Below are 21,920 nucleotides of genomic sequence, written 5' to 3'. Positions count from 1 at the left end.
GGAAAGGGTTAGCAGGAGATTTAATGGGGTGGTGTGAATGGTAGTGATAAATTAGGCAGCTAATGGTCTCCAGATGCCAAGATTTTCCAGCATCTTCCACAAACTGGCAAATTACCTCACTATTGTAATGAAAATACAAGCAACAATTTTTATAACAGTTACATCTAGTATTTCATTAAGTAAGACTTAATAGAAACAGAAATAAAATGTGCATATTGTATCTACATGTAATTTAAGAGAACCCACCACTTTCTTCATTAAAGACTTTAAAAGATTACCATATTTGGTGGCCTGGCCTTGAGCATCTTCTAACCCTGTCAGTGTGGCTTTATACAACTAAATCCAAACTAACCAGCTTGCTTTGGTCACAGCACAAGCAAATCCAAGATATCGGGTTCCTGGCCCTCTCGTGAATGAAATGGATGCTGCCAACATCGAACTGCGGAAGAGAAGGTATGTAGTATCTTCATCATCACTTTTTCATTTGTAGATCTCAAAGTGCTTTACAAAGGAAGGAAAATATCATTATCCTAATTTAGCAGATGAGAAACACTGAGGGTACATCTACAGTACGAAATTATTTCAAAATTATTCTATTCGAATTTTCGGAAGCTATTTTGTACATTCGGTCTTCTGTGTCCCCACTAAAGCGCGTGAATTCAGTGGAGTGCATCCACAGTACCAAGGCTAGCATTGAGTGTCAGAGTGGTGCACTGTAGGTAGCTATCCCACAGTTTCCACAGTCCCCACCGCCCATTGGCATGTTGGGTTAAGCTCCCAGTGCATGATGGGGCAAAAACATTCTTGTGGGTGTTTCTGGGTGTGTCGTCAGTTGCTCCTCCCTTTGTGAAAGCTGCCAACAGTCCTTCAGGTGAATTGTAAATTTTTTGTTTCCAACTCCCCTGCTGGTGAATCTTGGATTAAGCATGTAATGGCCTTTTAGCACCTCGCTGGCAAGCCAGGGTGCCTTTGTCTTTGAGAAAATGGTCTGACAGTGTTTCCCAGAATTACAGCATATTTCAGTAACAAGCATATAGTAAACTCATAATTTAATGTGCAGTGTTACACATGTTTGAACAGGATAATAATATTCAGCAGATTGAGTTTTCAAACGATACTTCAGAAGCAGTGTTCTCTCTAATTTTTCCCACCCATGTGCGGAATGAATTTTGTTCTGTGCACCAGTATGGAGGTGAGGTGTGACACATCACCTCCATATTGATGCACAGAACAAAATTCATGTGGTGGGGGTGGGGCCGGGGCCGAGGGGTTAGGAGTGTGGGAGGGGGGCTCAGGACTGGGGCAGAGGATTGTGGGTGGAGGGGTGAGGGCTCCTGCTGGGCGTATGGGCTCAGTGGTGCGGCCGGGGAATGAGGGGTTTGGGGTGCAGGCTACCCGGGGGCTATGGTGGGGAGAGAGGACTCCCCCCAGCTCTCTCTCTCCCAGTAGCAGCACTTGAGCTGGGGGGGGAAGAGGCGCCTCTCCCCACGCCGCAGCAGGTCCGGGTTGGCGAAGGGGTGCCTCTCCCCTGGCTGCAGCAAGTCCAGGACAGGTCTATGCTGGGGCCGGCAGGGAAAGGTGCCTCTCCCCGTCGCAGCCCTGAGCCCCTGCGGGGCTGTGCACCTTCGAGGAAACTTAGCTTATAAGGAATATTTTGTACACAGCATACCATAATCATATAACGGGATGAACATGGGGTTCAGCATGTCATATGGGGTATAGAGTGTAGTCTCTGTCCCCTTTTGAAATTAAGGGCTCATCTTTCTCCACTTGCTCTCCTGGGGGCTTTGTTTACCTTGCATGTAAATGTGCTTTTCTTTGGGTGATGCCTGGCTTAATTTACATCAGAGACATCTTCAAACAGGCAGAACCTCATTCCTTTCTCTGGAACAGGCATGGTTTAGGCCCTGCCTGCCAAATACTTTTAAAGAGCATATTTGCAGCACATATCTTTGAGGTCCTTTGTGGGTTTATTGTATATACATCATGCAAAAATTTTAATCATCAGTGAGTTACTAGTTTTCCAAATATCTATTACATGTCACCTTTTGGGTGTATATCATGACAACAGTGTGCTGTCTGACACTGGATGGTCTTAGGGTCACTGGGCCTGTGCAAATTCCCACCTGTGGCTCTGGTGCTGATATAAAGCTAATCTGAGAGCTCAACACCATAGTGTGCCAATCCCGTAAGAGTGAATGCAACTCTAGAACAGTCATCAGTAAATCACCTTTCATTTTAGCCTGTTGGTATTGATATGTTTTGTTGATGTGTTTTTTTAAAAAGGATGGACTGTGACTCTGCAGACAGTAATATTGATTTGCACCTCCATTTGGGCTCTCACTATAAACTTTACCATGGGGCCCTACACCCATCGCTTTCTCAGAAGGAAAGTATGCTGGATCTGACTATTGATAAAAGAAAAACCCTAGGAGATCTGCGACAATCGATATTTCAGGTATTTACTTTTTTAAGAGTGTTAATCCAAACATTTTATCTTTACCTGAGTTACAAAGACAACTTTAAAATTGTGGATGCGACTGTGCTTTGTATGCCAAGAAGAAATTTTCTATAGTATTTGACGTTTTGCTATCTGAAGCCATGGAAATGATGAAATAAACCATCGTAATGAAAATAAACGTTAAAGTTGACTTACAGACTTGTACACTGTGGATGGGGATTGAAGTCTTGAAAACCACCTGACTAATTCTTGACGTTTTGTGTCTGCAATCTGGGTATTGCTGTTTCCAACTGCATATTAGGAGGGAGCTTGCTGACCTGGACTGGAAAAAGAGTTAAGAAAATACTCAGCAATTAGAGTTAGCATATGCTGAAAAGAAGTCCTAGAATTTTTTTGAAACTATCAAACTGGGAAATCTAACTCTTTTTTTTTTTCCCCCAGTAAACCAAAGAAACATCACAATTCCCAGAGAGTGGTCAGGTTCAGTTTCACAAATAGCACAGGAGTTAAAAATGGCTTTGTTTTAGAACTCAAGTCACTTTTTATTTTCATTGTAGAGTGCAGACAAAATATTTTCAAACTTTGGCACAAATGCCTGATCTGAACTTTGTTGGCTAGGTAATCATTGGTGACAGTTGGCTAAAAATATTTGAGTGCAAGACTAAAAAGTGCTCTAGCATACTGCTTATCTGCTTTGCAGAGAGAATGTAAATATAATGCATGAAACTCTGTCCTCATTGAATTCATTAGTAAAACTCTGTTCAACTTCATTTTGGGGGCCAGGATTTCACCCTTTACAACCAGTTTGAAACTTTGAGGGGTTAAACTTTTGCTTTTTTTCACAATTGGTTGTTTTATTTTTACCCATTAGCTGTTGGAATTTTGGGAAGGAGACATCATTCTCAGTACTGCAAAGTCTCTACCAGCAGGACTTCATCTTTACCAAACACTTGATGGTAAGACCTGCATAAAACAAGGCTTCATTGTCTATTTACATGCTCTGTACCTCGTTTAGGGAATTTTGAAGATGTTTCATTTATTAATTTATTGGAGAAATAGATTATTACATTTTATTAACTGCAGTGTTCAGTTTGACCTATTTGCAAATCCACTGCAGTCTCTTCAGTCTTGATCTTATTTATGGCAAACTTAACTTAGGTTGTAAGCTGTGTGGGACGGGCTGTTTTTCATCTGTGTTCAGTGCCTACGATGGGGGGGACCTGGTCCATGACTCAGACTCCTAGGAACTACGATAATACAAATAATAAATAACATAATATTAAAACATAATACAGTTTTATGATCCTTACAGTGGCTCTTCTGTGAAGCCTTTAGTGGGAAGCAGGATGAAAGTGTAGGTCTCTGTGATTTACAGACATGTAAGATTTTACTGTGATATCCGTTTGAATGTTTGTCTTATTAGCATTTATCTATTAGTTAAAAAGCTACAGGATCTGAGAGGCAGGATAGTAGCTAACAAGTGGACTGGACATTTTAAATTGAATGTCCTCATGGAAGTGTTTCAGAGTAACAGCCGTGTTAGTCTGTATTCGCAAAAAGAAAAGGAGTACTTGTGGCACCTTAGAGACTAACCAGTTTATTTGAGCATGAGCTTTCGTGAGCTACAGCTCACTTCATCGGATGCATACCGTGGATACTGCAGCAGACTTTATATACACACAGAGATCATGAAACAATACCTCCTCCCACCCCACTGTCCTGCTGGTAATAGCTTATCTAAAGTTAAAAAACCTGGATTTGTGCTGGAAATGGCCCAACTTGATGATCACTTTAGATAAGCTATTACCAGCAGGACAGTGGGGTGGGAGGAGGTATTGTTTCATGATCTCTGTGTGTATATAAAGTCTGCTGCAGTATCCACGGTATGCATCCAATGAAGTGAGCTGTAGCTCACGAAAGCTCATGCTCAAATAAATTGGTTAGTCTCTAAGGTGCCACAAGTACTCCTTTTCTTCATGGAAGTGAAAACTTGAAGAGGAAAGGTTTTTTTATGTATATAAATACCACAATACACAGTTCAGTTAAGATGTAATCAGTTTGGCTTTCATTAGTCTTGACACTTACAACTTTATATGGCTTTGTCATTCTAGATATTGGGACAGATTTTTTTTTTAAAAATCTGACTTGTTACGTGAAATACAATATCTATTGCTTCAGGTTTTAATTGGATATAAACCCATGGTATGCCCACATCTTAAATACTGCGTGCAGATGTGGTCACCCCATCTCAAAAAAGATATATTGGAAAAGGTACAGAGAAGGGCAACAAAAATGAGTAGGAGTATGGAACAGCTTCCATATGAGGAGAGATTAATAAGACTGGGACTTTTCAGCTTGGAAAAGAGATTACTAAAAGGAGATATGATAGAGGCCTATAAAATCATGACTGGTATGGAGAAAATAAATAAGGAAGTGTTATTTATTCCTCATAACAGAAGAACTAGAGGTCACCCAATGAAATTAATAGGCAGCAGGTTAAAAACAAACGAAAGGAAGTATTGCTTCACACAATGCACAATCAACCTATGGAACTCTTTGCCAGAGGATGATGTGAGGGCCAAGACTATAATAGGATTCAAGAAAATGAAATAAATTCTTGGAGCATAGGTCCATCAGTTGCTCTTAGCCAGGATGGGCAGGGATGGTGTCTCCAGCCTCTGTTTGCCAGAAACTGGGAATGGGCGACAGGGGATTGATCACTTGATGATGACCTGTTCTGTTCATTCCCTCTGGGGCACCTGGCATTGGCCACAGTTGGAAGACAGGATACTAGGTTAAATAGACATTTGGTGTGACCCAGTATGGCCATTCTTATGTTCTTATGATAGGCCTTGGTCTGTCTGCCTCAGAAAATTAGGTTTTTGCCAAAAATACTCAATTTTTATAGCATAAATGTCAGAAAACAGAAGCTAAACAAAAAACTGTTCTTGCAAATTTTAATGTAATCCTTGTAGATTTAAAGTAATTGTCATTTAATCTGTATTATGGTAAGAAAGTAAAACTAGTTACGTGCAAAAATTAAGCACATCTATGTCAAATACTGGCTGTAAGGATACAGTACGTGACTACTTCAGCATTTAGCATTATTACTTAAATTTAAAAATGTACTTTTAAATCTCATGTGGGAAGTTATTGACCATACAGATTGGTCAAATAGAGTTTAATGTCATAGTCCTGCAAAAGGATTTGCCTAGGTGTACCCTTATGTCTATCAGTAGTTCTGTTGACTTAGCGGGACTCCTCAGAGGCATATGGGCCTGGATCACTTTACACAACTGGGCCCTGAACTTAGCCTTCTGCATCTGTTCTTCATAGCAACTTTACATCTAGATAGAACATCCAAATATGAATGAAGTCTATTCTGTGTCCAGTTTGCCAGCTGACATGGGTGTTACCTATTGGGAAAATCTTGATGGTTTGATCTTTTCAGGAGATGAGATGACACTGGGTGGCATTGGACTTGCCGATGGAGCAGATGTCTTCGTGTGGAATGGCAAGGAGGTAAGACAACAGGAAAATAAATCATATTCTACAGATCCTGAGAATCTGATTTTTAATCTTCAAAAAGGTTTCTGGTCATTTTAAATCCCTTTTAATACTTTCTTGAGGAGTGCTGGTGATATTTGGCATCAGTGATGCCGCTCCAGCCTCATTCACAGATGGCTCTCTCTATGCTGCTTGTGACTATACCCTTCATTTACCTCAAGGTACATTTATTTTCCTGGTAGGATATGGATGTGTAAACAGACTGTACCACCTACAGTGTGTGATAGTCAATGAGATTCCCAGGTGATTACTGTATAGATTTTTGGAGGAAAAAAAATTCCATACCAATTAAGCTAAAGCAGATTTTTAAATTTGCTGTGTGCTAGGTCAGTTTATGATGCAGTAACAAACGTTTGCTCAGCTGCACAACATCCAGCAGACAGCTAAATTTGCATCAGTGATTGATACCATATATAAAAGAATAATTCATTGAACACAGCACACTCTCCGTGGATTGTTCTCTTCTTTTGAACATAAAGGCCTCTGCTTTGTTTCAGCACCTAAAATGCAACAGTTATGTAGTAGTAGGAGATGGCTTGCCCTCAAAAGTATTAATTTCTGTAATCTCAATACTTTATTTTTCTATAATAGAGTAAGATACTAGGGAATCTTTTAAACCTTGTTGCAAAATGTGTCTCCATTTCCAATTAAAATTTCACGTTTTAAAAAATTGTATATTAAGGATGTATCCAATAACTAATGAAAACAAATTTAATGTTAACAGTCTCAGCTTTTGTTCTTGACATGCACATTTATTTTTGTTCCCTTGCTAAACTTAAAAATAGCCCAACTTTAATTTTTTGGGCTGCCTTGGTCTTATTCTTATATATTTTTGTATTGAATAAAAGTGTGTAGTTCATAAATATCTTGAAGGGGTAAATCAGTGAGGATTGACAATGATTATTCATCTGACTGAAGCTTAGATTCAGTATGTTAGTGTTCAGATCCAGGTAATATAGCTGCAGGTATTCTCTAGATTTCTGTGCTAAAAGATTAAATGGGTCCATTATCGTCCCAATTTTTTTTCCTTTACCACCAGTATTTTCAGGATGGATGCAGAGTTACAGCAATCCCTGGCCTCCTAGCATTATATCCCCTTCTTGACACCTCTGATATTCTTTAGCAAGCTGTTCAGGTGGAATTCAGTCAGGGGGAGGCTTAATTCTAATGAGGTGGGGAAAAAAGCAAGACTTCCTTGTCCTGAATGACTGAGCAACTAGAACCATCCGTACTTTGTAGGCCTCTTGCTATTGTTGATTACCCTTCATCTGCAGATATTGCACGCTTCCTACAGGTTGGTGGTATGGAGGTGTTATCAGGTCTTGACCATGAACCCGTGCTCCTAAATGTTCTTCGGTTGGCGGGCTATAATGAAGGAGGAAAAGGTCAGCATTTCATCGAATCCCAGCATGCCGTTCCATGCAGTGCAGAACTGAGCACCCTGTGGAAAGCCTTACCATTGCCAGGAGGGATCATCTTAATGAACAGTTCGGGATCTGACAAAGAGGTGGAGAATTGGAAGGTCGTTCCTGAGGAGGATATGAAGAAGACAGTCAGAAGTGTTGGCCTGACAGATGGAAGCTCAATATTAGTTTTAGATAGCCATGACCAAAGGTAAATTTCATAATTGTGTTTCTTACCTGTGAAGGACTTGTTTCAAAGTTAGGAGGCAGTTAACAAAGCAGAATTCCTTTGACTAGAATTACATTGTTACATGTTCTTGTTGCTATTCTTGTTAGTCATTTTTGCCACCACCATTAATGTGATGATCTCAGGGTTGTGTAATGGGGGTGCTTAGAAGTTGGGGGAATTCCAAAAAGTTATGATTGCTACAGCAACATTAACTTTGCCATGCTGAACATCCTTTGTGCATTTAGGGTGTATGTGAAGAAGAGAGGTTTACATTTTAACATGGAAAAGAGCAATAAGAAGCTCTTTATGTATGCAGCTTGGCTGAGGTAACGCTTCTGGAATTTCATGGGTGTTTAAGTACTTAATGCAACATCAGGAATGGGAAATTAATTGGCATTTGACTTCATAGGATATCTTTAAGGAGCTTGTATGTGGTGGTGGGAGAGGAGAATTGTAACAATTGTCCTGGGCAGCATACAGCTGCGTTGGACTTGCCAGTAGACATTTTCAGTTCTCTGAAACAGCCAAATGTGCACTTATATGGAAGGCTCTGTGCATGAAAATGCAATTAGTTAAGTGCACTCCTGCAGATATGGAAATTTTCAGCTGCAAGTGCCCATGGTGTAAATTTTGACTTATTGGTTACAGTAAAGTTTTTAAACATTTTAAATATAAAAAGTGAAGCAACAGGTTCTCCATTGGGGACTATATTAATACCAAGACTTAAATTTCAAGTGGTTTATGGTACTCAGAATGATTAGAATATTTTTACAATGCAGAAAAGTATATTTCCCCACAAAATACATCACTTAAACCCTACGGAGTTTTGTCAAGCAAACAGATTTCACATTTTGGTCAAAGACCAGATGTACAAACATCAGCCAAACTAGTGTCGGTTATGGAGATGTGAGAACAAGGTTGCAATGGAAACTATAACTAGAACAGTTATGAGTAGTGACACCCGGTGCTTTGCTGTAAAACACTACTACTTAACTAGCACTTATTAAAGGGCAAAAAGTAAAAGTTCAGTTTTAAGCACAAAATGGTTTTCCTCTTAGGAGGGAAGTGCAATTAATACTAATGCATATGTCCAAACTTACATTTGGTGTATACATAGTAATACATGCCTCAGTTTCAAACATTTATTGGGTTAATTACAAAGACACTTTTTTTTTAATTTTGGTCATACTGGCTGTATTTTACTCATTATTGTCATTGTTATGGTAGTGCACGGGGGGCCTGCCCTTTTGTTCTGGATACTCTATATGGACAGAGTAAGAGACAGTCCTTGCCTTGAAGAATGTAAATCTTAATAGACACGGCTGGTAAAGGGTTGGAAAAAGGAATATTGTCCTCTTCAGACAGACGAGGAGCTGAACTGAATAGTGACTTTGCCCATGGTCATACAGGAAGTCTTTGGAGAGACCCAGGAATTGAACCCAGATATCCTGAGTCCTACACCAGTGCCTTAAACCACAAGGACAAAAACAATTGGCAAATGGCAAGATCTGTCAGGAGTTGAGTAAATTTACACAAGCAGATTGGCTCATTAATCATCCCTCTTAGATGGAATGCTACTGATATTCCACCACTTGCCATTTTGCTGAGCAAGAAGTTCTGATCGTGGAAAAATTGTATGGTTGCTATCTAGTAAGATCATGTTGGCTTAAGCCCACCAAATTAATTTCCTTTGTGTATAAAAAAAATAGAAACCTGGGCCTCTGGAGGTCAATGTAGCTCTTTTAGTACAGGGGCTGTGGGTAAAATTTGTCAGAATGACTGACGTAGGGTATATGTGCACTAGACACGTTGCTGTTGCCGTTGTAGCATAAACTCGTACTACAGAGATGGAAAGTGTTCTTCCTAGCACTGTCTACACTGTAGATTACATTGGCTTACCTACATCTCTCAGGCATGTAAACTTTTCATACCTATGGCATAGCTAGGTTGACTTAACTTTCTAGTGTAGACCAGCCCAGAAACTCCTACGTCCCATTTTTAAAAATAACTTAAAAATAACATTGGCTTTTAATGAGACTTAGCCGTGGTCTACACTACAGAGTTAGGTCGACGTATGGCAGCTTACATGGACCTAACTCTGTAAGCAACTACACTAAAATGTCTCACCTGTCAATGTAACTTGCCCACTATGCCAACTTAATAACTCCACCCCCATGGGAGGTGTAGAATCAATGTTGATTTAGTTAGGTTGATGCAGTGTCAGTGTAGACACTGTGTTGCTTTACTTGGACTGTTGCTGCCTTTCAGAAGCCATCCCACAGTGCTTGTGTCAATGACATACTCCTTGTGTCAGCAGGGCACGTCCTCACCAGGAGTGGTGCAAGCGCTCCTGGTGAGGACGTGCCCCACTGACACAAGGAGTGTGGTATAGACTCCTAGAATATCAGGGTTGGAAGGGACCTCGGGAGATCAACTAGTCCAACCCCCTGCTCAAAACAGGACCAGCCCCCAATTTTTGCCCCAGATCCCTAAATGGCCACCTCAAGGATTGAACTCACAACCTTGAGTTTAGCAGGCCAATGCTCAAACCACTGAGCGACCCCTTCCCCCCATGGACATGCAAAAGCGATTTAATTACTGCGGTGGCTGTACATCGCTGTAACTTAGGTCAACATAATTTTGTAGTGTAGACATACCCTTAGACTCCCTACTGCCTACATCCCTTTTGAAAATTGAAATTAGGTTCCTTAAGTTCTTAAGGCATTTTTGAAAAATTTACCATATAACTATTTCTGTTTGTCCAATACCTACCACAGAAGGATACTGACTGGGACCTTTGGGTGTCACCATGTTATAAGCGTAGTAATAAGACCTAGTTCATATATAAACAATAAGACACTGTGGCATTTAGCAGTCTTCCTCAGTATAAGTAATGTACATTTTCCTTGTATTCTTCACTTACATATAGTACATAAATCTGCGCTCTAAATATATCTTGTTTGCAGCTTGGTGAACATGGCAAGTGGCAATTTGACTGCTTTTACACATGATATCAGCTGGCTACAAGTTAAAAATTTCTGCCGGTTGGAAGCTGAAGAGAAGCAAGTTAAAATTACTGCAACCATTGAAACAGTGAGTAAAGGAGTTACAACTGTTCAGGGATATAACAGAATTCTTCCCTTACTCCGCACAGCTTCTTCAGTTCAGTTGGGTTAATCACAGGGGGTAAAATCCTGGCCCTATTGAAATCAGTGGCAAAATTCCCATTGACTTCAGTGAGACCAGGATTTCATCTTGGGAATTTTCAGTTAAGTACACTGGCTTATGTTGGAAAAACAGCAAGGGTGGCAAGCTTGGCATTGTCACCCACAAGAGCCAGAATAACATTGTGTAATTGTGACAGGCACATGCATGTCTGCTTTGAAGAAACTTTTTTAATTTCTTTAGGTTGTGATGCATTATGTAGACTAAAATTCACTGAGGTAGACTGTAGTAAAAGTCCACAACAGCTTTTCTAGGGGCCATCATGAAAACAATGTGTTGCATGAGACTGTGCTGGAGAACAAAACTTTTAAATATCTCTTTATGAAGAAAATAGTTCTTGTTACAAGGGTACGATGGAAAAAAATGGTGGACTGTGTGTTTTAGCACGATCTTAACAGTAAAGAACAGAAGGAATTTGTGCATTTAATCTAAAGCTATTTTAATTATTCAACTTAGATTTTGGTTTCTGTGTAATTCCTCTCTTTTTTAACATATTCACGTCTGCATCCTTTATTGCTTCTTTTATGAGTATTTTACATGTTAATTACTTTCTGTACACCATCTCAAACTCCCCTATCTTCTGAATCTTATTCCCATCTCCTCAAACCATTTTCTCTGATTTCATCACCCACGTTATTTATACACCTGAGTTGTCTTCTTAATCTCCTACTACATTAACTACAACTTCACTTTCCTAAACTTGTCATAAGATATAAATCCTCTGAGACTTCTCTTGCTCTTTCTCCCATTATTGTTGAATGCTATAGAAAGAATATTAAACATTATGTGCAGCACAGTGCATCAGTTTCTAGTTCTTTGTTTGGTGCATTTTCTTTTGCGCTGTAGTCTGATATTATATTCACTTTTGGGGGGTGGGGGGGTGGGAAGGGCTGCAGCTGATGGTTTTAAAAATCCCAAAATGTGACTATGTAAATCGGAGAAAATATCTCCTTAATATATTACCAATTTGCAAAATGCTACAGCAAAATCAAAGAGAAATTAATGCACTTTAAATGAAGAGTAATGTCTTTCTTAGTGCTTGAATTCCATACACACACACACACAGCTTGCATTCTGTTTTTTGCATAGTCTATTATATTACATAGTCACTAATAATTCTCTCTTAGGTGATGTCAGATATCAAAATTAAAGCAATACAGGAGCTGCAATTAGGGGAAGATCTAGGTAAATAACTGTTCAATAATTATTTTGTTGGTAATATGGTTATTTCAGTTTGCTGGATGGCTTTTATAGTTTACAAAAGGGAGATTACTTGAGATATGGGAGTTAGTCTTTAGTATTAAGACTTTTTAATAATTTTTCTCTGCTGCAGGATGTAAAGGATTTGAGACTCCTTTAGTTGTGAATAAAATGACAAATCTTCCTGGCTAAAAATACTACAATGTACCAAACTAACTGCTGTTGAAAACATACGTATGTTAGGAGTACCTTATTTATATCCACCAACTACTTTTCCTAGAAGCCATTTTTTTGCAGGTCCAAAAACTTTGTCATCTTGTTTAAAAAAGCAAAACAAACACATCACAAATGAAAGCAATTCTGAGACTGGTAAATTGCCTTCCTGTAAGACTTATACTTTCTGTCCCTCCCTATAAGATTTATTTCAAGGCATTTTTAAAAATGTGTATCCAAAGTTGGAAACTTTGGCCAATCACAATATTCAAGCCATTATTGCTAAGGTAGCTGACTTTTTAAAAAGGGAAAGTAATGTCCAGCCAGGAGGCTAGGCTAGCAGTGTTTTCTTGACCTCTGGGAAGTGCTATCAAGTTGTGATATTAGTGCTGTACCGTAGGGACAAAAAATTTTCTACTATGAGATGCCTCTACTTAGCTAAACCGGTTAGTCTGTTAATTTTCAGTCCTCTATCACTCCAAACAGCTGAGCCAAATTCAATTTGATTTTAATCTATTTAGTCCATCTTGTCCTCCTTTTTCCTCCATTGTAGTGAACGATAGCTGTCTCAGACCTATTAACAGAAATGGGAAGCTTCTCTCTCCAGGTAAGCCTCTTTAGTAATCTGTCAGATAAAATTAAGGAGAAGATGCATAGCTGCTATATTTCTCATTTAATAGAACATACAAATATAGCTGGGTGAATAATAGATTCACTGTCATTCATAGTGGAAGTTCATAGTCATTCATAATTATAATGAATAGTCATTGTGCCAGGGAGAAAGTGAGAGTTGTTCTGTAGCGTGGTGGCTAGGCCGCTCTCTTAAGACATTGGAGACCCAAGTTCCAGGTTCTTCTCTTACTGTTGATACAAAGTGGAGCAGCTTGAGAGAAGAGATGGACAGAGACCCACCCCAAAATACCCCATCAGCCGATGACTAGGACATACGCCTGCAGTATGGGACACCAATGTTCAAATCACTTCTCCCTGTCAGGAAGAGAGTGAATTGTACCCTTGTCACTGGACTAAACGTTAAAAGGAGGGCTGTGGGGTTGCCACCGCTGCTGCTTCAGGCTGCTTTGTGACTCCAGCCCAAAAACTCGAAATGTTTTGCTAATGTTGAAATGAAACTGTTTGGTTCTTATATTACCGAAATATTTCAGTTTTTCAGTAATGTCGAATCTATTCATGAATTCTTATTGTGTTTGCCAAATGGTTTCAGGTTGGCCAAATAAACTATTCATTGTAACAATTTCACCCAGCTCCTATATACAAGTCTAATATCACATTAAAGTGATGAGTAGCATTTCATGGTGTTCCCATACTTAATTAAAACAGGAGCCTTTTTTCCAATAGTAATATTTGTCTGTTAGCATTTCCGCTATCAGATAAATAAACCATTTGTCTTTTTTTATTACTTGCATCTAAATTCACTAATATTAAATACTGTACTACCAATCATGTATTCATTAGGAACTGGATGCTGGATCACTGCAGAAATGCACAAAAGGTGAACAGCTACCCAATACAATATACTATATGTAGATGAAAATAACTATTAGTTTTCACTAAGTAAGCCATGTAAATAAATTTATAAAGAAAATAGAGTAATTTGAATCTTGCTAAAAATATGAGTCCATAGCTCCTTTCATTTTTAAGGCTGCTTGCTAACTGTTTCAGGAAAAGTAGAGTCCCTCTTTATGGATTTACAACATATATTCCTATAAACATTACAAACTAAATGTTTATATTGTTAAATAATTAAAGTTGATACACAATAGGAGGATTTTAGAATGGATTGGATAACTAAGCATGAATAAATATATTAACAGTTAAGTGTTTGCATCATCACTTTCATGACCATGCTGGCAACACTAGTATTTTTTGGAAACAAACTTTTATTGTTTTATTGTTTTTTATTGTTTTATTGTTTTATTGTTTATCCTCTCTAAAGTGCCTGAGGATTATACTGTCAAAGAAGCAGAACTAAAGATGGGAAGTCTTTTGGGACTGTGTCATGGAAAAGCTCCAACTTCCACTCAGGTAAAAGAGTAGGGATACACAGAAAGAGGACTTGGCGCAAAAGAGCTTTGATCATGTTTACATTTCCCAATATTCATCATTTGTATTTTCTCATCATAACACTTCGTAGAGTTAATGGCAGTATAGGAGAAATGCTCATTCCTTTTACGAAATATGCTAATTGGCTTACTCACTTTAGAGACTTAGGGGTAGTAGGAACATTGTCATTTACTCGGCTCAGCACCTTCCCTGCCTTATTTCATTTTTAACTGTAAGATGTACCTGGTCTGCCTATTGTATGTTTTGCCACAAGAGGATTTCAGTGCTGTTTGTTTTGTTAGAGAGACAACCCTGCTGTAATTAACCAACATGCATGTGCAGTGAATACAAAGAAAACTTAACCCTGTTTTCATTCTTAACTATATCTTCTGAGAGTTTAGATAAGTAATTATGATAGACTACCCCATATTTGTAAGTAGTCTGTCTTAACCTTATTCTGGAATTAAAAATCATGTAAATCTATTATATGTGTATATAAAATCATGCTGCATGATCTCTGAGCTTTAACTTGACATGCTATCCTTTTCTTAGCTCTTCTTGTATTTTGTTGTTGGGAGTGATCTGCAGGGAGGCCCGGAGATGGAGATAATAGTGGAAGAGACTGCATCTGTGAGAGAGGTAAGTATTGGAGTCTTTCCTTTTGCATGGATACTTTAGCACTCCAATGCCAGCTCCTCTGCACCTGGATACTTCTCGCTTGCTACTGTGTATTGCTTCAAAATAGCACCCATATTACAGCAGGTGCCCCCGGGAAAATTGATTTATTGGGGAAAATTTCAAAAGTAGGAAAGGGGAGAGAAATGTCTTGAGTTCCTTAAAGATGGTGGGGAGAGGATACTGCCCATGGACTGATCAGAATCCAGCTGGCTTAGACATGGTCATGTGATCATCTTTACAAGTAGTGTCACTTTATTAGTCATGTGGGACCATGTAATACTATGACAGGGTTGATCACGATTAAGTGGGGTGTAAGCAGCTGGATCTGCAATTTTATTGTAGAATTAGTCATTTTAAAAACTGAAGCAAGGTCTGTGAGCAGAGCCTATTGTGGAAGAGGAAGAAGGTAGCTTTTGGTAGTGGCTGACTCTTTTTGCTAGAGTTGGCTTCAGAGCAGCACCTTGCTCCAAACTAGGAAGTGGATACGGGTCTTGATATCAAACAGTGCTTTAAAATATGTTTTAAATTGTTGTGGTTATGAAGCTCTAATGTTTAATATCTTTAACTTTTGTGTTTTGGAGTTACCATGTCTTTAAAATATGTACATGCTGCTCCTCTGGACTTTTAAAGCAAAGTGTTGGTGCTGAACATAAGGACACACACAATGTGGGTTCAAAATCTTTTGGAAGACACTTAAAAAAACAAAACAACTCTCTCTCTCTCTATCGCCAGCCCACCCCCATAGCAGGTGCCCTGCTGCTGCCACAGCAGTTCTCATTGTGACTAGCATAAACTCTTAGTATCTACCATGCACATAGTTAGACTAAAAGTAATCAGAGGGAGTTGGGCTTTTTAAGATTCTGGCTTTATTTTAGTAAAGGAAACCTGTGGGAGGAAGTTGTCGTGTCAAACTCCTACACAACAGAAGTTCTTTCATAGAAGTGATAAATTGATAGCACAAGTCTATTTTCTGACAGGCTGTGAAAGCTGCTTCTTATAGAATATTAAAATTTTGTATGTATACATTTATACATGAAAACAATTTTACATTCTAAGGGCCCAGATATGGCTTTCCAACAAGCATCAAGTAACGGTTTGAGTGCAGTTGTTCTATCCATTAAGATAGTAACAGATCAGGAACCAGACTGTGACTTGGTCACATGTTGGAAAATCTAGTTTTGTAAATGAAATTATTTTTCAATTTATGTACTGGAGTTAAATATCACCATCTATTTTTCTTTTCTTTCAGTGTCTAAACTTAATGCTGGAGAAATCTGGGTTACCAGGTTAGTTGTACCAGGTAGTTTGTCTAATATGTTCAGTGTTTTCCAGATTTCTTTTGCACACCCTACAAGCTTAAAAAGTAATTGTTTAAATTAAGCTCATTTGCATCATTGTGAGATGCAATGAAAGAGAGAGAGGATTTATAGAGGCTGGAGAAAATGAATGAAGGTCTGGAAATAAAGTTCATGCCAGTCTAAATTGGGCAAAAACTCACCCTTGACTTCAGTGATCACAATAAATAAAAAGAGATCTTTAAATCACTTTGCCAAAGCAAACTGTAAAAGTGAAATTAATGGTAAAATTGCATCTGTGAACATGTGCTTTGGACCATTCCATTATTAAAGGTGCTAAATGAAATGAGCATGCAGAAGCTATTTAGTGATTGACTGTCTATATTGGTGGTTTTGTCAGTACAGCATTTTTCATTGCTGCTGGTTGAAAAAAAGGAGAGAAAAAGGAGCGTACCATCATTTCCTCTATCTTGAGCACTGAAATTAATATGTATTAAATGCAAAATTCTATGTTAGTGTAAAGTGAAGGTTTAAAATTTAAACACAAGTCAGATAATAGGAAAGTTCATGTTCAAAAAACATTTTCATCTACATTCATTTACTTGTATTAGGATACACATTAAGCAGCCAAACTAAAACTTCTCTGTGTGTGTGTACGCACCACCCAGTAGGTAAATTCATGTTTGAAAAATGTTAGCCTCATTAATTTCTGTAAGTATAGATTTCCCTGCCATGAAAGCAATGGTACTGTGTTCTTGTGTGTTACTTTATATCACCAACCCTGAAAAGCTGAAATAGGCCTTAATTTGAACTTCATGTATAGGTGCTCTCTTTCTAATAAAATGTGTGTTTCAGATCACTTGGATTCTTTTTTTCCTCACATAAAAAGACTGTTGGACATGCTTTTTTTCTTGAACTTTATTAAAATAATTCTGTTTGGATTTAGGGGTTTTAGTTAGGTCAAATTTTAGACCTTAAAATGCATACATATATAAATATTTTTATAATACTTTCCTCAGAGGAAAAATTCAAGAACAAACATAATTGCTCTTCCGTAATGCTTTGTGCTCACTCTGCGCGCGCGCGCTCTCTCTCTCTCTCTCTCTCTCTCTCTCTCTCTCTATCTATCTATCTATCTATCTATCTATCTATCTATCTATCTATCTATCTATAACGTATTATAATCCCAGAACTAGTGCAAATCAGCCCTGAATCTTTGCAGGTAGTAAAAATACCCTTTTCTTACAGCAACAGTTGTATTCATTTTTAAGAGGCCATCATCAACTTTAATTGTACATCTGTTTGAAAATATACCTACAAGTAACGCTTAACATCTTTGTAACTGAAAACTAATTTTTATCAATTTTTAAAATTTTGTTTTCTTTGTATTTGACAGCATTTTTTTAAGCGGACAATTCACTTCTCTTCTATATCTTATTCAGAGAATCCTATAATAGCAGGGTTGGAAGGGACTTCAGGAGGTCACCTAGTCCAACCCCCTGCTCAAAGCAGGACCAATACCCAACAAAATCATACCAGCCAGGGCTTTGTCAAGCCTGACCTTAAAAACCTCTAAGGAAGGAGATTCCACCACCTCTCCAGGTAACCCATTCCAGTGCTTCACCCAGTGAAAAAGTTTTTCCTAATATCCAATTTAAACCTTCCCCACTGCAACTTGAGACCATTACTCCTTGTTCTGTCATCAGCTCCCACTGAGAACAGTCTAGAGCCATCCTCTTTGGAACCCCCTTTCAGGTAGTTGAAAGCAGCTATCAGATCCCCCCTCATTCTTCTCTTCTGCAGACTAAATAATCCCAATTCCCTCAGCCTCTTCTCATAAGTCATGTGCGCCAGCCCCCTAATCATTTTTGTTGCCCTCCGCTGGACTCTCTCCAATTTTTGCACATCCTTCTTGTAGTGTGGGGCCCAAAACTGGACACAGTACTCCAGATGAGGCCTCTCTAATGCTGAATAGAGGGGAATGATCACATCCCTCGATCTGCTGGCAATGCTACTACTTATACATCCCAAAATGCCATTAGCCTTCTTGGCAACAAGGGCACACTGTTGACTCATATCCAGCTTCTCGTCCACTGAAACCCCTAGGTCATTTTCTGAAGAACTGCTGCCTAGCCATTCGGTCCCTAATCTGTAGCAGTGCCTGGGATTCTTCCATGCTAAGTGCAGGACTCTGCACTTGTCCTTGTTGAACCTCATCAGATTTCTTTTGGCCCAGTCCTCCAATTTGTCTAAATCCCTCTGTATCCTATCCCTACCCTCCAGCGTATCTACCTCTTCTCCCAGTTTAGTGTCATCTGCAAACTTGCTGAGGGTGCAATCCACACCATCCTCCAGATCATTAATGAAGATATTGAACAAAACTGGCCCCAGGACCGATCCTTGCGGCACTCCGCTTGATACCGGCTGCCAACTAGACATGGAGCCATTGATCACTACCCGTTGAGCCCGACGATCTAGCCAGCTTTCTATCCACCTTATAGTCCATTCATCCAGCCCATACTACTTTAACTTGCTGACAAGAATACTGTGGGAGACAGTGTCAAAAGCTTTGCTAAAGTCAAGAAACAATACATCCACTGCTTTCCCTTCATCTACAGAACCAGTAATCTCATCGTAAAAGGCGATTAGATTAGTCAGGCATGACCTTCCCTTGGTGAATCCATGCTGGCTGTTCCTGATCGCTTTCCTCTCCTCTAAGTGCTTCGGAATTGATTCCTTGAGGACCTGCTCCATGATTTTTCCAGGGATTGAGGTGAGGCTGACTGGCCTGTAGTTCCCAGGATCCTCCTCCTTCCCTTTTTTAAAGATGGGCACTACATTAGCCTTTTTCCAGTCAACCAGGACCTCCCCCGATTGCCATGAGTTTGCAGAACCATTGGCCATTATCTTTGAAATCACATCTGCCAAGTCCTGTAGCACCCCCGGATGCAGTGCATCCAGCCCCATGAACCTGTGCTCATCCAGTTTTTCTAAATAGTCCTTAACCTTTTCTTTCACCACTGAGGACTGCTCATCTCCTCTCCATACTGTGCTGCCCAGTGCAATAGTCTGGGAGATGACCTTGTTCGTGAAAATAGAAGCAAAAAAAGCATTGAGTACATTAGCTTTTTCCACATCCTCTGTCACTAGGTTGCCTCTGCCATTCAGTAAAGGGCCCACACTTTCCTTGACCTTCTTCTCGTTGCTAACGTACCTGAAGAAACCCTTCTTGTTACTCTTAACATCCCTTGCTAGCTGCAACTCGAAGTGTGATTTGGCCTTCCTGATTTCACTCCTGTATGCCTGAGCAATAATTTTATACTCCTTCCTGGTCATTATTATTAGTTTCCTCTGGTTAGGGGAAGAGAGAGAAACATTTATAAAATGGGAAAATGTGGTTGCAAAACAACAAATTGTTTTAGGGAGTTGAGCATGTATGGTATCTGTAACTAGTTTTAATTTAAATTTGGCATCCATTTAATCTCTAACATTTTGTCAAAGTTGAGAAATGTATGAATTACTTACCCTTGGGAAGAGTGTGTTTACATATTATTTTGTAATAGTGATATTTTGCTGCATGTTTTCAGTGTTCTGCTTTTTGCAGGTGACAACTGGCATTTGAGAAGAATTGATTGGTGCTATGAAGCTGGAGAGGCATTAAGTGAGGAAGTAAGAGAACCCTATGTTTTACATTAAAAAGCAAATATGTTAAGGGCTCCTAGGTCTGTGGTATATTGGAGATCACATCCTATTTTATGTTGTTGGTGATTAGGCAAGAGTGAGAATGTGTGCAGAATATGTAACACACAAAGTATTTGCCCTGTAGTGATTTGCTGTGGCTATTGTTAAAGATTTTCCATACAATTGTTTCTTGAAGCCTAGGATTTGGTGTGTTAGGAGGTTTGAGATCTACTGATAACTGCTAGGTATTATTATGTATTGATAAATTAGGGAGCTTCAGAGGAAATGGGAACCAGAGAGCAATAGGACACCTGTTATACTTGCAACACAGACCCATATAAAGGGATGACTTGTACGTTGGTGTGGATATTTGGTCAGGTGGTGGCACAACACGGTACTCCAAATTCCTGCTCCGTCTAGTGCATCTGAATAGTTGTTGAGTCTCCATCAAGTAATCAGCAGCCAGATGAAGTTTAAAGTGCTCTTGTATGGAAAAACAAGCCCCTGTGGCTTTAAGGCCTGCACACCCAGCACGCTTTTTACAAGTGAAAAAACTCATTCACTTAACAAAATACAGTATGCTTTCTGCTCCCTCAGAGTGCCAGACTGAAGGAGCTTAATGTCTGCAGTGGAGATACTTTGGTCATAACTGAAGGGAAACTGCCACCCAAGGTAAAATTTTCACTTTGTGTCATGCTACAGTTTGGCAGATCCTAAGCCATTTAGAATTGTATAAATCAAAAACAAAGCCTGAAACTTCACTCGGTAACCAACAGGCAGCCAGTCCAGATCTCTGCACAGTAAAGTGCACATGATGAGAGACACTACTTAGATCACCACATTTTGTATCCGGTTTTTCACAAATGGTTTTAAAATGTGTGGAGCGCATTGCAATAGGCTTGAAGTGAAGTGACCAAGAAGTGTGTGATGATAGGTCTGCCCCAGAAAGATATGGTTGCAACCTTCTGGTCAGATGTGGACAGAGAGCGTCATCCTAGTCATTTCCACTTCCTGATCAACTAAGGGCAGTTAGGAGTCTAACCAGAGCCCCATAATGTGAAGCAATGTCACCAAAGATGGACAAACACCCCTGTCAGAGGGGCAGATGTCATCTTTGAAATACAGTCTGATGCTTTTCCCCAAACTAGCAATGTCACTTAGGTCTTATATTAATTAAGCCTCAGTCAGCTAGTTCTTACCATGTCTCAGTCTCTACAAGCCTCTGAGCAAGGGGTTCATTGCACTTATTGGAGACAAAACTGGGTGACATCATTATGCTGCTACCAGTTTTGTCACTAACCGTTTCCCTGGGCTCTATACAGGTAGAACAAGCTAGAATCCGAGGCCCATGCAGGAGTCCTTTACACAAAACAAGATTAGAAAAACAATGAAAATGGAAAATTAACATTGCAGATTAATACTCTTCTTCTCTGTTGATGCAAAAATCAAACTTCTGTACTATTACAAGTAAGTTATTTTTCATTCACTGTACAGGGATTCTTGAAAGTGCCTATCTGGTGGTACAAGCCTTTGATGCACTTCGGACACCAGGAGAGCATGCAGGATCAAATGAACTGCATGACCTGCATGATGGGGGCATTGCGAGTATCTCCAGCAGGAGGTGAGTTCTTGGTGTTCAGAAATAAAGGTTTCCATGAACTTCTTGAGTAGAGAAAGTTGCCTTTTGCAAAACCAAATGGCCATCCCATATTTACCAAGTAGGCAACAATATTTGTAGAATATTTTCTTGAAGGGCCTGATGTTTTATGGGTTATAACAGTCTTCTTCTGATCCTTGTAGTAGGAAGAGAGCCTAAGACATAAGCCCTTGTATTAGAGGCTTGGTATTATGTAGGACCTGCTCACAGAATCTGGCAAGAACAGGGCTAGTAATGCAAAAATACACAT

At 39.3% G+C, this 21,920-nt stretch overlaps 1 protein-coding gene across 1 annotated transcript in view; it reads left to right on the top strand.

Annotated features, from left to right (window-relative positions):
* Positions 1-21,684, top strand: part of USP40 (ubiquitin specific peptidase 40) — a gene marked incomplete at its 3' end in the record, with an annotated part of 42,385 nt that extends 20,701 nt beyond the window's left edge. The window contains exons 12-25 of the mRNA XM_084643785.1: positions 372-453; positions 2,287-2,458; positions 3,333-3,417; positions 5,913-5,983; positions 7,323-7,642; positions 10,627-10,753; positions 12,013-12,070; positions 12,852-12,905; positions 14,253-14,341; positions 14,912-14,998; positions 16,287-16,323; positions 19,937-20,001; positions 20,611-20,685; positions 21,508-21,684. Coding sequence (XP_084499911.1) covers positions 372-453; positions 2,287-2,458; positions 3,333-3,417; positions 5,913-5,983; positions 7,323-7,642; positions 10,627-10,753; positions 12,013-12,070; positions 12,852-12,905; positions 14,253-14,341; positions 14,912-14,998; positions 16,287-16,323; positions 19,937-20,001; positions 20,611-20,685; positions 21,508-21,684 — 1,499 coding nt within the window. The remainder of the gene's footprint in view (positions 1-371; positions 454-2,286; positions 2,459-3,332; positions 3,418-5,912; positions 5,984-7,322; positions 7,643-10,626; positions 10,754-12,012; positions 12,071-12,851; positions 12,906-14,252; positions 14,342-14,911; positions 14,999-16,286; positions 16,324-19,936; positions 20,002-20,610; positions 20,686-21,507) is intronic.
* Positions 21,685-21,920: the final 236 nt, after the last annotated feature.

The sequence above is a fragment of the Lepidochelys olivacea genome (assembly GCF_965140295.1).
Source record: "Lepidochelys olivacea isolate rLepOli2 genome assembly, chromosome: 11".
NCBI classification, from domain to species: Eukaryota; Metazoa; Chordata; order Testudines; family Cheloniidae; genus Lepidochelys; species Lepidochelys olivacea.
Note: the sequence above shows the minus strand (reverse complement) of the source record. Positions and strands in the feature narration are given on the sequence as shown.